We start from the raw sequence: 12436 nt of genomic DNA on the forward strand, positions 1-12436 counted from the left end.
CGGAGCACGCCTGGCGGGACTTCCCCGAGGAACTGCCGGACCTGCCTCCAAGCCCTGGCCGAGAGGAGCCCATGCTGGTGGACTGGCCGGGGACCGATGCCATGGACCAGGTAGGCCCTGAGGGGGAGACCGGAAGTAGCCCGGGGGTAGCCAACCCCTGTCAGACTGCAGACATACCCGAACCTATGTCAGTGTGTTTCGGTCAGGACCCCCACTGACCGAGCAGCGGTGATAGCAGCTGCTAGGGCCCCGGGCTGGGACGCAGTGGAGTGGGTGGGCCTGCCTCCCCCCTGCCACCCCACTCACGGGTGGCAGTCTCCCCCTCACCCCAGGCGTAAGGGCCTGGGCCTATGTACTCAACTGTTTGCCTGCTCAGCCCCTGCTAAGGGTCTGAGCCCTGACTGTTTGTTGCCCCGCCCTGATCCAGGGCCTGGGCCTAGTTACTGAACTGTCTGTTTGCTCCGCCCCTGCCTAAGGGCCCGAGCTCCCTGAACTTTGGGGTTACTGATTGTGCTTTGCTCAGCCCTGAGCCAAAAGAGTCTGAGCGCTGTGACTCTGTGTTTGGTGCCCCGCCCGAACCTCGGGCCAGGCCCCTTTAAACTGTACCGCTGCTCAGCCCTGAACCAGAGGGCCTGAGCTCCCTGAACTTTGGGTTACTGATTGTTTGCTCAGCCCTGAAGCAGAGGGCCTGAGCCCCTTTGACTCTGTATTGTTGCGCAGCCCCGAGCCAGAGGGCCCGCGCCTTGGGACCTTGTGTTTGTCGCCCAGGAACACCGGGGACCTGCCCGAATCAGACGGGGTGTAGTGAGTCGGTGTGGCTCCCCTCCGCCCCTCGGAGAGGGTCGAGCCCCGGTCACACACGATTACAGGTGTTTTGTCTTATGGCTAGAATTGTTGTGTTTAGTTTTCTACAGGACAGCCTAGTTCAAAACAAATGGAAGGGTTAGAGCTAAACGCGGATACTTTTTTTATCCAACTTGGAAAACAAAGTGGTTTGGATACTATCAGAAAATATTAAGGTTTTAATATACGTGACCGAGGCTGCGCCAAAAGCTGAGAAATGTTCTTGGAGTGCTGCTGGGTGCACTTTACACCCTGATCACCTTTGGTGGTCCCTGGATGGCCGCCTGGTTGCACCTCAGGTGCTCTTGCCCTATTTGCTCGGGTGCACCACTGGATGGCACACATGTGGAAAGGGAGGATGATTGCTGCAGATAACGAGATTGGTATGCACCTAATTTTGATTTTCCTGGTCGTTGGGTGTTTTCCATCTCTGTAGTCTTAGATCTGCTGTTTTTCTTCCTGCTGCCCTTGCTATTTTGCAGGCCTGTGCAGCTGGATTTCTTTCGGGCACATTCAAGCCCCCGTCTTTCTCGGCTGTCAGACAAGTCTCGGCTATAAGCAGTGTCCTTGGGTGGGAGCCAGCGTCTTGTCTTCGGACTGAGTTTGCTAGCTGCAGTGTTGAATTCATTCATTCTCTGCTGCTTCTTTCTTCTTCTTCTCTTCCCCGCCCCGGCCTCTCATACCTACAAAGGAAACTTCCACTTTCCACTCACACACCTTTGACCCTCCCCAAAATGCTTTGCAATGCTTGCAACAGGGTTGGCCACATACAGTGCTGATCTGCCTTTCCTGGAGACTCACTGAGGGAGGAGGATCAGCAACATAATATTGGGAAAGCAGTTAAAGCTAGAAAAGCAGCACATCCCTTGGGGTCCTTTTGTAAATATTTAGATTGATTTTATTCAAATGTCTAAATGATGTAACTATGAGTATATGTTAGTATTAGTTGATGTTTTTCAAGCTGGGTTGAAGCCTTCCCCTGCAGAAGGGAAGACACCAAGTCCGTTGTGAAAATTTTGCTTAAGGATTTCATTCCAAGGTTTGGCATACCTGTGAGTATCAACAGTGATTGTGGTACTCATTTTACTGGCCAGATTATAAACGACTGAATTGTCGAGTAAGCACTGAATTAGTTACAGCACATTCTTTTTGTTTAAATTAGTATGTACACACCTACATGTGTTAGAACACCCCAAAAACCCTTATTAAGTAATAAAAACAGTCATTCTGTTAGTAAACCCACACTACCTATTGTGCACAGCATGACACATATCACACAGACATTTTGACCTTGAAAATATATTTCTTTGCAACAATCTGTTGCCACAAATAGCCCTGACAAATCTCCCGGCAATTCTCAGGGGAGGGGGGAAGGGGTCATAAGCCAGGGCTTGTTTATGCAAGTGGGAAAGGAAGGGAGGAGGACATAACATTTCTTTTACCTTCTTTCACACGAAGGGAATTATTCAACAGCTACATTTCTCATGCAGCTGCATTTGTATTCATTTGTACAAGCAACGGGGAAGGGAAAATATGGCAACTTATTTATTAAACAAAGAACTACAGCCTTCTTACGCCTTTGTCCCCCAATGCCATGTCAGAACGTTAGCAGCTTTCCATGTCTGTTTGTTAACCCTAAAATATACCAACACTCCCCCACTCTCTTCAAAGCAGGGCCCAGGCACTCCTCCTTCTCGCACAGTGAACGGAGAGGCATTCAGGCTGGAGGCCCTGGCTCCAGCTAGCCTGATAGCATGATCCATGGATCATGCTACGAGGAGAAAGAGAAGGCAGTTCATAAATGGGTTAGCCACCGAATTTATAAATATGGTGTCATAAATATAAAGGGAAGGGTAACAGCCGTTATGTATGCAGTAACATATAATCTCTCCTGGCCAGAGGTACAGGATCCCCTTACCTATTACAGCCCAATGGACTCACAAGTGGGAGAAGATGGTAAATCCCTCCATAGGTTTAATATGCAGCAGGTTGTAAAATCCCCAGACCCTCATTCCCTGGCTTGAGGACACAGTTCAGGGAGTAGGGGGTCCCCAAAACAAATTCCCTGCCTGACTAACTAAAAGATGGTGCCCTCACAAACTCCACCAATGATCCTCAGGTTCAGAGATGACTCTGGACTCCTGGGTCACTGCAGAGGGGCTGATCTCTGCGGGCCGGGATCCTCGTCAGGCTGCGTCAGTCCCAGGATTTCCCCTCACCCCAAAGGGGTGCAGGGCTCAAGGTGCAGGTTACACAACTACACTAAAATCCAAATTGTCATCTCCTAGCCCAGCGTCCAGACACACTCCCAGCAGGCAGCAGCCCTGGACTAGCAGCCAGAGCAGAGCTGACCATGTGGTGACTGGTCTCACCGAGGGAGCTGGGGGCCGAACTCAGCCTGGCTGGGGAAGTTTCCCAGCAAAACTCTACAAACTGGGAATCATCAGTGGAGAGGGAAAAGCCCAGCTGAGGGATCTGCTGTCAGGTCTCTAGAGGCCAGTTCCCAGGGGGGACCCTGCCTGCAGGCCTGGGACTCACCAGCTCCCCACACAGCCAGTCCTGTCCTTGCCCTGGCTGGCTCCAGCCTCTCTGAAATGGCTTCTCCCCTTTCCTGAGCTCCCTGGAAGGGAGCATCTCACTCCCTATTGGTTGCCTTGGCTCCCCCTCCCTGAGCTGCCAGCAGACAGAGCCCCAGCAATCTAGGTAATTTCCATGGGGGTTACACTTTTATAACACAACAAATGTTACCTTTTAGCATTTTTACAACTCCCAACCATTTACTTCCTTCCAAACTTTATAGTATTCATTTTTATAAAGGCTACTTGTAACTCTTCATTCACTTTAAATTACTTACTTCTGCATTCAATTCTTTAAGGGGTACATTTTGCCTGTAATGACATAGCCACCTAGTAAATCCGTGCAACACAACTGCCCTACCTTGTGCCTCCTTTACCTTGGGATTCTTTAAAAAGGCAGTAAAACATTTGTCTCTATGGTCACCCACGGACATTTTACTTAATTTTTTTAATGAAATGCAGCAGACTTCTGTCATGCTTTGTCCAAACAAACTAGTATCCAAAGTACCATCATTAAAACTTCAGAAAACCAAAAGTGTGAGAGAGGGGATGGGCAGGAGGGGAGGCAGAGAGGGAGAGAAATGTGGGCCAGGGAACAAGAAGTTTGCTTTAAGGCATCTACTTGACCCTTGAGGGTCAGGTTCTTTGACTTAGGATGATTAAAATCGTCCATAGATTTTCAGCCATTCTGACTGCCAACACGTTGTGATGATTTACTGTGCTCTGTTCTTTAGCAATTTTCTGCAAAGTTTCCACTTTGCTTTTAAGACTTGTAACCTCCTCCGCTAAATCTGACAGACCCTCACACGGAGCCTACAGCAAAATAGCCTTTTTCTTATCCTGGGAGCACTTGGACACCAGGGAAGCTTCCACCCACCCCTGGATGACTGGCCAATCCTGACAATCCCCAGAGGGAGCTGCATGAGGACCCTCCATCTCCCCACCAGTTTATTAATAAACTTTTTAACCAGGGTTGCAGTAAAGGGCCCGTTCAAGTTCAATTTACTCATCGAATCCATGGCGAGACGTGGTGATCAGGCACAACTCTCCCCTGGGATCCTGTTTGTGACGCCAGATGTTAAGAGAAAAAAGCAGATTGACCCGAAAGGCGGATTTGAGTACGAGCTTCTTTACTGCAATACTTGTTCCCCTCGACCCAATTGTCGAGTAAGCACCGAATTAGTTACAGCACATTCTTTTTGTCTAAGTGAGTATGTACACGCCTACATCTGTTACAACATCCCAAAACCTCTTATTACGTAATAACAACACCCATTCTGTTAGTAAACTCACACTATCTATTGTGCATAGCATTACGCATATTAAACAGACATTTTTACCTTGAAAATACATTTCTTTGCAACAACTTGTTGCCACAAATCTCCCTGGTCAGCAATTCTCAGGGGAGGGAGGAAGGGGCCATAAGCCAGGGCTGGTTTATATAGCTGGAAAAGGAAGGGACGGGGAAATAACATTTCTTTTACTTTCTTTTACCCAAAGGGCATTATTCGACAGCTACATTTCTCATGCAGCTTCATTCTTCTAAATTCTTATCAGCAACAGGAAAAAAAATGGCGACTTATTTATTAAACAAAAAACGACAGCCTACATATGCCTTTGTCTTCTAATGCCATGTCAGCAAATTAGCAGCTTCCCATGTCTGTTAGTTAACCCTAATATATCCCAACGAATGGAACTTTAAAAAAATGCCTAAAATTAACTTCGTTTTCCATAAAAATTATAAAAATATCAAGAGAATTCTTCCAAGCCTAATTTGAGTAACGATTGGCTCTAGTTGGCACTAGGATGCATTTTGTTGGTGGGAGGGTGGCCAGTGATCAATTTTTATGCATCTTGGAGGTGACAACATAACGGGGGTGAAGCTGCCCAGATGGAGGTGAAGCTGGGGGCGTTGGTGCATGGGGGGCTATTGTTTGGGGGCATCGGAAGCAGGGGAGTTTCCAGCAGTTGTGCTCTGGGTTGAGCCAGGACCCTCGCCCTCCACAGCATCCTCCATCCTCTGCTTGTACTGGCGCTTGAAGAAGCCAAACTGGAAGGAGACAGAGAGGCGAGATGGTGAGAGCCAGACATAGACAGGCTCATGGAGGAGCAGGAGGGGATGGGCTGTGGGAACCTCTGAAGGAAAAACCCTGGTTCCTCCCATATGAGCTGGGAGAGCCACTGGCCCCACCCCCAAGGTGATAAGTTGTGGAGGAGGGGTCCATTACCCTGCCCCACTCACCTTGTAGAGGGCTGCGGTGATGAGAGCCAGCAGGACCAGGCCCCCCACGCTGCTGCCCACAACGATGGGCAGGTAGTTATAGACCTCGGAGCGCTCCACCACCGTCTGCACCTGGGGGAGAGGGGCTGTGAGATTGGGACCCAGGAGTCCTGGCACCATCACCCACCCCTCCTCTAACACACCAGACCCCACTTCCTCCCAGAGCAGGGACAGGACCCAGGCGTCCTGGCTCCCAGCTCTAACCACTGGCCGATGCTCTCTCTATCCCGGGCACAGTCACTCTGGTACCTGGCGCTGGATGAATCCCTCCTTCTGGGTGTATTTCTCCTCCTCGTATTCAATCCGGGCCTCGCTCACCAGACTCACTTTCTGCTGCTGAGTCTGGAACACAGAAATTCACCGTCCCTGACCAGAAATGACACAAACCAGCCCAGAGCATCGTCCCAGGGGGACCCAGAGCAATTTACAGGCTGTTCACACAGGGGCAATCCCTTGCCCAGCACTGAGATGCAGCCACCTCTGGGGTGAGGCGTGGGGGCAGTTCACATGGGGGGGCTCTCTCATACCTGGGAGACCCACTGGAAGCTGACGTTCCCTTTGATCATGAACTCCAGTGGCTGCTGCATTTCCAGGGAGGTGATTCTGCACCGGATCTTCTTACAGGTGGCCACGGAGCAGTCCTGGGGGTGGAAGGATATCGCCATGTGAGGCAGGGGGCGTGCAGGGTCTCAGCATGACCATGAGGCTTGACAAAGCCCTGGCTGGGATGATTTAGTTGGGAATTGGTCCTGCTTTGAGCAGGGGGTTGGACTAGAACCTCCTGAGGTCCCTTCCAGCCCTGATATTCTAGGAGGGTCTGGGTCTGTCTATAGCAGGCGTCCCGACCCCAGCCCAGCCCCCCACTCACTGTCTGTGTTAGTGCAGAGGGGAAGGGGCTGCTGGGACCCGCATCAGCCTGTACTCACCAGCACGGGGCACTCGTTCATCTGCTTCACAAAGTCCTTCGGACCAGGCGTTTCAGACTCACTGGTGCACTGAGCCAGCTGGGGCTGGGGAGGGAGAGAGACATGGTTTTAAGAGGGGAGGGAAAGGGACATGGGGACTTTCCCCTCTAGGGGACGCCAGCTACAATCCAGCCCCAGGGCAGGGGACTGGCTGGCTGTGGGGAGGTGGGGGAACATGTGGCCTATCCCCACTAGGCAGCCTGTCCCAGCAGGGGGCGCTGTAGAGCAGAGCAGGCGTCACTGGGCCCATCTCACACACACACAAGGGCAGGGAGAGGCAGGTACCTTGGAGGGGACGACCTCAGAGGCGTCCCACACCCGGACGCCGCTCAGCTCCACAGGGAACTGGAACGTGACCGAGATGGGGATGCTTCGCTGCCGCAGGTTCTTGACCTGAAAGAAACAGACTCTCCATAGGGCACTGCAGGAAGAGAATCCAGGTGCTCTGATCCCCAGTCCCCGCTCTAACCCTCAGACCCCACTGCCCTGCTAGATCTGGGGATAGAACCCAGGAGTCCTGGCTCCCTGCCCACCCCTCCGTGCTCTAACGCACTAGATCCCATTCAGGAAGTTCTGCCTCTGGGGAGAGGCTCTCGTGATGTACACACAGGGATCTCGCCTGGTGTTGGGTGGCTCTAGGGTTGCCAGGCTTCCGGTTTTTTGCTTAAACACCCAGTCAAAAAGAGACCCTGGTGGTTCGGCGGTGCAGCAGGGGACTGGGGCTAAGGAGGCTCCCTGGCTGCCTGCCCTAGCTCCGCGCAGCTCCCAGAAGCTGCCGTCAGATCCCTACAGTCCCATGACACATGGGTGGCCAGGGAGGCTCCCTGCATTGCCCCCGCACCGAGATCCGGCTCCAGAGCTCCCATTGGCTGGGAACTGTGACCAATGGGAGCTCCAGGGGTGGCATCTGTAGGCACAACGGCCGCACATGGAGTTTCCCTGGCTGCCCATTCATCTAGGGGCTGCAGGGACCTGGTGGCCGCTTCTGAGAAGGCCGTTGGGATCCTGAACCCCTCTACACAACTCAACCCTCTGCGCCATCCCTGAGCCCGCTCCAGTATCCCAAACACCTCATCCCCACCTCTACCCCAGATCCTGCACCCCCCAGCTGGAGCCCTCACCCCCTCCCACACCTCAACCCCCTGCCCCAGCCCAGTGAAAGAGAGTGAGGGTCGGGGAGAGGGAGCGATGGAGGGAAAGGGGATGGAGTGAGTAAGGGCAGGACCTCAGGTCAGGGGCAGGGCAGAGGTGTTCAGTTTTGTGCGAGTAGAAATTGGCAATCCTAGGGGGCTCTCGTACCTGGGAGACCCATTGGAAGCTGCTCTGAGACCCCTCCTTGCCCCATCTCCCCCCCACACACACTGTGCACTGCCGGCCTCACCTCGTACCGATGTGTCACTGGCACACTTGTTCCTGCCTCCTCGGAGAAGTTGACGTACTTGGTCGACTCCTCGAGGCTGGGGAAGGAAAAGGATGGAAGGAAGGAGAGAGACGGGAGTGTGATAGATGGGGCTGGAGAGTGGCGGTGGGTGGGGGCATTGTGGTGCAAGGAGTGGGGATGGGGGCCCAGTAGGGGGTGCTCTCCCCTCTGTCTCTGCACTGACCTACCTGGTGAGGATGATGAAGATGCCGTACTTGACCGGCAGCTCCGCCCGGTGCATCATGCGCTCGGTGATGGGGCCGCCATTGTCACTGGGGGGAGGGGAGGGCAAAGGAGAGAGATGTGAGGAGATGCAGGCAGGTAACTGTGCAGGGAGGCTGCACCACAGGCCACTACATTGTCCTGCTCTGTGCATGGCCCCCTCCCACTGCTCTCCACTCCTGTGGTGGATTAGCCAATGGGGCCCGTGCCCAGGGGCCCCAGCCAATTGGGGGCCCCCAGAAAAATGGGAGCCCCTGCATCCCGACCCGCTCTGCCTGCCACTCCACGCACCCCGACCCCACTCCCTGGGCGGAGCACCGGGAGAACAGGGGGCGGGGGGAGGGAATGCAGGCAGAAGAGGTGTGGTGTGACCCCCAGTTGCTCTGGCCCAGGGGCCCCACAAAACCCTAATCCACCCCCTACCCATCCCACCCCCTGGCCCTGCACAGCCCCCTCACCTGCTGGCCTTGGCCGTGATCTGCAGCCTGTCCCCCAGGTCGGCCTCAGAGGAGACATCAAAGGTAGCGATGAAGACGGCCTGGAAAACCACAGGGGGGGGGGGGTGAGCGTCAGGGCCTGGGGAACTGCCAGAGACTGCAGGGGTGGAGCAGGCACAGGGGATCAGGGGGTCTGTTGTATGAACTTAGATGGAATCCAGGGAGGCGAAGATGTTAACATGACCCTGCCCCTGGCCACAGACAGCACTAATCCGGTTTGGGATCCAGAGACCTCAACCCGCTCTGTGCCATGGCAACATCCCATTAACCATCCTTTTTAGGACCTGACTCCAGCCTCGGAGTGACCTCAGGGCTCTGTTTGCACTGACTCACCAGGCTCCCCGGGGCGCTTTCCCCAGCACATCTCTTGTCACGGGCTGGGCTGACCCCAGGGAACTTCCCCTCTCTGCTCCCAGCTGGGCTCACACTAGGGTTGCCAACTTTCTAATTCCACAAAACCGAATACCTTTGACCCTCCCCACCTCCGAGACCCCTCCCCTATCCCGCCCCTTCTCTGAGGCCCCGCTGCCACTCACTCCATCCCCTCTCCCTCAGTGACTCACTTTCCCCCAGCCTCACTCAGTTTCACTGGGCTGGGGCAGGGGGTTGGGTGAGGATACAAGCTGGGGATGTGGGCTCTGGGATGGGGCCAGAAAAGAGGAGTTCAGGGTGTGGGAGGAGGGGGCTCAGGGCTGGGGCATGGTCTTGGGTTGTGGGAGGATGTTCAGAGCCCGTCCCTACCTTGGCCCCGCTCCAGAAGATGGGGTGGTTGATCTGGCAGGTGCTGTTCCTTTGAGTCTGTTCCTCTGAGCCCACGGCCGAGCTGCACTTAACGGCCACGGCCCTCCTGTTAGACTGACCACGGGAGACCAGCCAGTGAGACACGCAGCTCACAGCACCCCTGCCAAGTCCCCACATCCGTTCACCACAGCTTAGCACACCTGCGCCCTGCAGCTCAGCACCGCTGCTGAGCCCCCCCACCCACACCCTGCAACTCAGCACCCCTGGCAAGCACCCCACCTGCTCTCTGCAGCTCGGCGCCCCCACCAAGCCCTCCACCCGCTCCCTAAAGCTCAGCCCTTCTGACGAGCCCCCTACCCACTCCCTATAGCACAGCACCTCCTGCAGAGGCTGCCCCTCATGCCTGGTGTACGTTGGGGTACCTGGAGCAGCAGGACCCGGCGGTAGGACAGCGCGGCCGGGTAGAAGAACTGCACTCTGGTGCTGTAGGAATTCTCCCCACGGTTCTGGATGGAGACAGTGGTGTTGAGTTCTGGGGTAACCCCCACCACCAGGGTGCTCAAGCTAAGGGGGGAGAAAGGGGTGAGCTTCCTCAAGGCAGCATCCTGTCCTCTCTGTGAACTTCTTCTAGCAGTGCCCAGCCGGGGACCCCAGTGCTGTGAGCTTCCGGCAGTGCATCTTCCCCACAGCAGTGCAGCCAGTGACACTACGCCTCATATTCTTTATAGAGATATTGTTTTGATATGAATATGGCATAACTAAGTTGTATTTTATGCAAGATGGGTCATCTGCAGTATCATTGGAAAGGTGATGTTTTACTGAATGTGATTGTCCTATTTTTATGCATGTGTCCTTTCTGTATCTGAAGTTAGGAATATTGACTATATAACAATTACAAGTGGATTTGCACCTGGGGAATGCCCACCAGCGAAAATGCCATCAGTCTGGCTGGTTCGTTAATAGGTCATTAGGGAGAGCAATAGGACTCTGACGTTACTAATCTCCCACCTTCCTGTGAAGTCTTCTGGGGGATTTATGGCTGCTTTGACACTGCAGGGTCATGTGATCATGTCTCCTAGTACTGGACTCTATCTTGGACTGCTAGTATTTTTCCACAAATAGGAGATGGGGATCAAAGAGGGAAACAAAGGATTCCCACCACATGTAAGTCCTATATAAGGCAGGGAAGTGAGTTAATCAGGGCCGGATCTCCACTGAATCCCCGCCCAAGGTGAAAATACCTAAGACTGATCTGGGGAAGAAAGGACTGGACCCAGGCTAGAAGGTATCTGGCCTGTGAAAGGAATATCTGGGGTTCTAAGCTGCAAGCAAGAGTGGTTTGTCTACAGGAAACTCTGCAAACAACCTCACAATGTTTAGGGTGAGAAATTACTACTTGTAGCCAGTTTCTTTCGTGTATTAAGCTTAGTTTGCGAGTTTGTTTTATTTGCTCAGTAATCTGCTTTCATCTGTTTGCTATCCCTTATAATCATTTAAAATCTGTCCTTTGTAGTTATTAAACTTGTGCTTGTTTTTTCTAAACCAGTTTGTGCAATTTGTATCTGGGGGGCAAAAAGCTGTGCAGATCTTCCTCCGCATTGAGGGAGGGGGCGATTTTCATGAGCTTACGCTGTACAGTTTTCTGTGCAGTTCAAGACAATACAATTTTGGGTTTACACTCCTGAGGGTACTTGAGTGCTGGGCAATCCCCGAGCTGAGCTGTCCCATGCAGAGCCGATCTCAGTGTGTGTGTCTTTCTGCAGCTGGGTGTGTCCCTACCTGGGTGTGTGCTGGAGGCTGGAGGGCCTGGCTCAGCAGAACAGTGTAAGGAAGCCCAGGCTGGTAGAACCGGTGGGCTCAGTGGTTCCCCAGTACATCAGGGGACAGCCCAGAGCAGGGGGGGTAACCCTTCACACCCAGCACCCAGGATCCATCAGCCCTGGAAATCTGGCAAGATCTCCAGCTGGATGCTGAAAATCCAAGTTGTGATCAAGCCGGATGCATCCCACCAAGGTAGGTGTTTTTGGGGAGGATTCAGTGACTTACCCAGAGAAATTGAAGGAGATTTCTAACTGGTCATCACAGCGGCCATCCAGGCCACAGTCCTTCTGAAACGGGAGCTGGGGGGAGACCCAGGAGAGCAGGATCAGAGTGGGTGGGGAGGGGGCTGCAGCACCATTTACCAGAGCAACAACGCAGGGACCCAGGGACCCTCCCATTACCCCAGCACCTCACAGTGCCCTGCACAGGGGGACAGCTAAACCCATCCTCAGCTCCGCCCCCACCCCCACCATTCCTCCTCACCCTCTGCCCAGCAGCAGTTTCACACTTCTAGTGGTACCATGGCTGGAGGACTGGCTGGCTTGGGGGGTGGGGAACAGGGCATGGGGCCTTTCCCCGCTAGGGGGCCCTGGCCAAAATAAATATTGAAAATTGTGCAGCAAAAGGTTGGAGTGTTCCCATGGAGGCGAGATGCAAAGGCAAACTCAGCATCCATATCTGTCGCCCTCTAGTGGCTGTGCTGTGTAAAGGGAGTTAGGAGGCTTTTGCTGCTTCTGAATTTTCCAGACTCTTGCTTTAAAACTGCACGGTCACTGGTTCGATCCCTGCAGGAGACACACTGCGGGGCCTGGCTCTGGCACCTTACCGAGCCTGCAGACACTGGCGTGGAGTCCTCACTCAGGATGGGTCTGAGGTCACCGGCAGCAGCGATGGGCTCCCCTGTCAGGGTATAGTTGAGACGGAGGGTGATGGGGGTCACGGTATCCTCTGGGCAGAGCTGGGGAGACAGAGAGACCCATCAGGCCCCTGAAGGAAAAGGGGAACTGGGGGCTGGGTGGGACCCAGAGAGAGGTTTGTTCTTTGTGTCATTTGGGGCAGGGTTGGAGGAA

At 53.9% G+C, this 12436-nt stretch overlaps 1 protein-coding gene across 1 annotated transcript in view; it reads right to left on the reverse strand.

Moving 5' to 3' along the window:
* Nucleotides 1-12436, reverse strand: part of LOC123368377 (integrin alpha-D-like) — a 57383-nt gene that overhangs the window by 16290 nt on the left and 28657 nt on the right. The window contains exons 18-30 of the mRNA XM_045013142.1: nucleotides 12193-12324; nucleotides 11592-11665; nucleotides 9968-10109; nucleotides 9546-9659; nucleotides 8766-8845; nucleotides 8274-8357; nucleotides 8047-8122; nucleotides 6951-7058; nucleotides 6627-6710; nucleotides 6228-6341; nucleotides 5950-6042; nucleotides 5662-5772; nucleotides 4426-5469 (exon numbers count right to left, since the gene is read on the reverse strand). Of these exons, the coding sequence (XP_044869077.1) occupies nucleotides 5347-5469; nucleotides 5662-5772; nucleotides 5950-6042; nucleotides 6228-6341; nucleotides 6627-6710; nucleotides 6951-7058; nucleotides 8047-8122; nucleotides 8274-8357; nucleotides 8766-8845; nucleotides 9546-9659; nucleotides 9968-10109; nucleotides 11592-11665; nucleotides 12193-12324 (1335 nt within the window). The 3' untranslated portion in view covers nucleotides 4426-5346. The remainder of the gene's footprint in view (nucleotides 1-4425; nucleotides 5470-5661; nucleotides 5773-5949; nucleotides 6043-6227; nucleotides 6342-6626; nucleotides 6711-6950; nucleotides 7059-8046; nucleotides 8123-8273; nucleotides 8358-8765; nucleotides 8846-9545; nucleotides 9660-9967; nucleotides 10110-11591; nucleotides 11666-12192; nucleotides 12325-12436) is intronic.

Source organism: Mauremys mutica, chromosome 4 (assembly GCF_020497125.1).
Source record: "Mauremys mutica isolate MM-2020 ecotype Southern chromosome 4, ASM2049712v1, whole genome shotgun sequence".
Taxonomy (NCBI): domain Eukaryota; kingdom Metazoa; phylum Chordata; order Testudines; family Geoemydidae; genus Mauremys; species Mauremys mutica.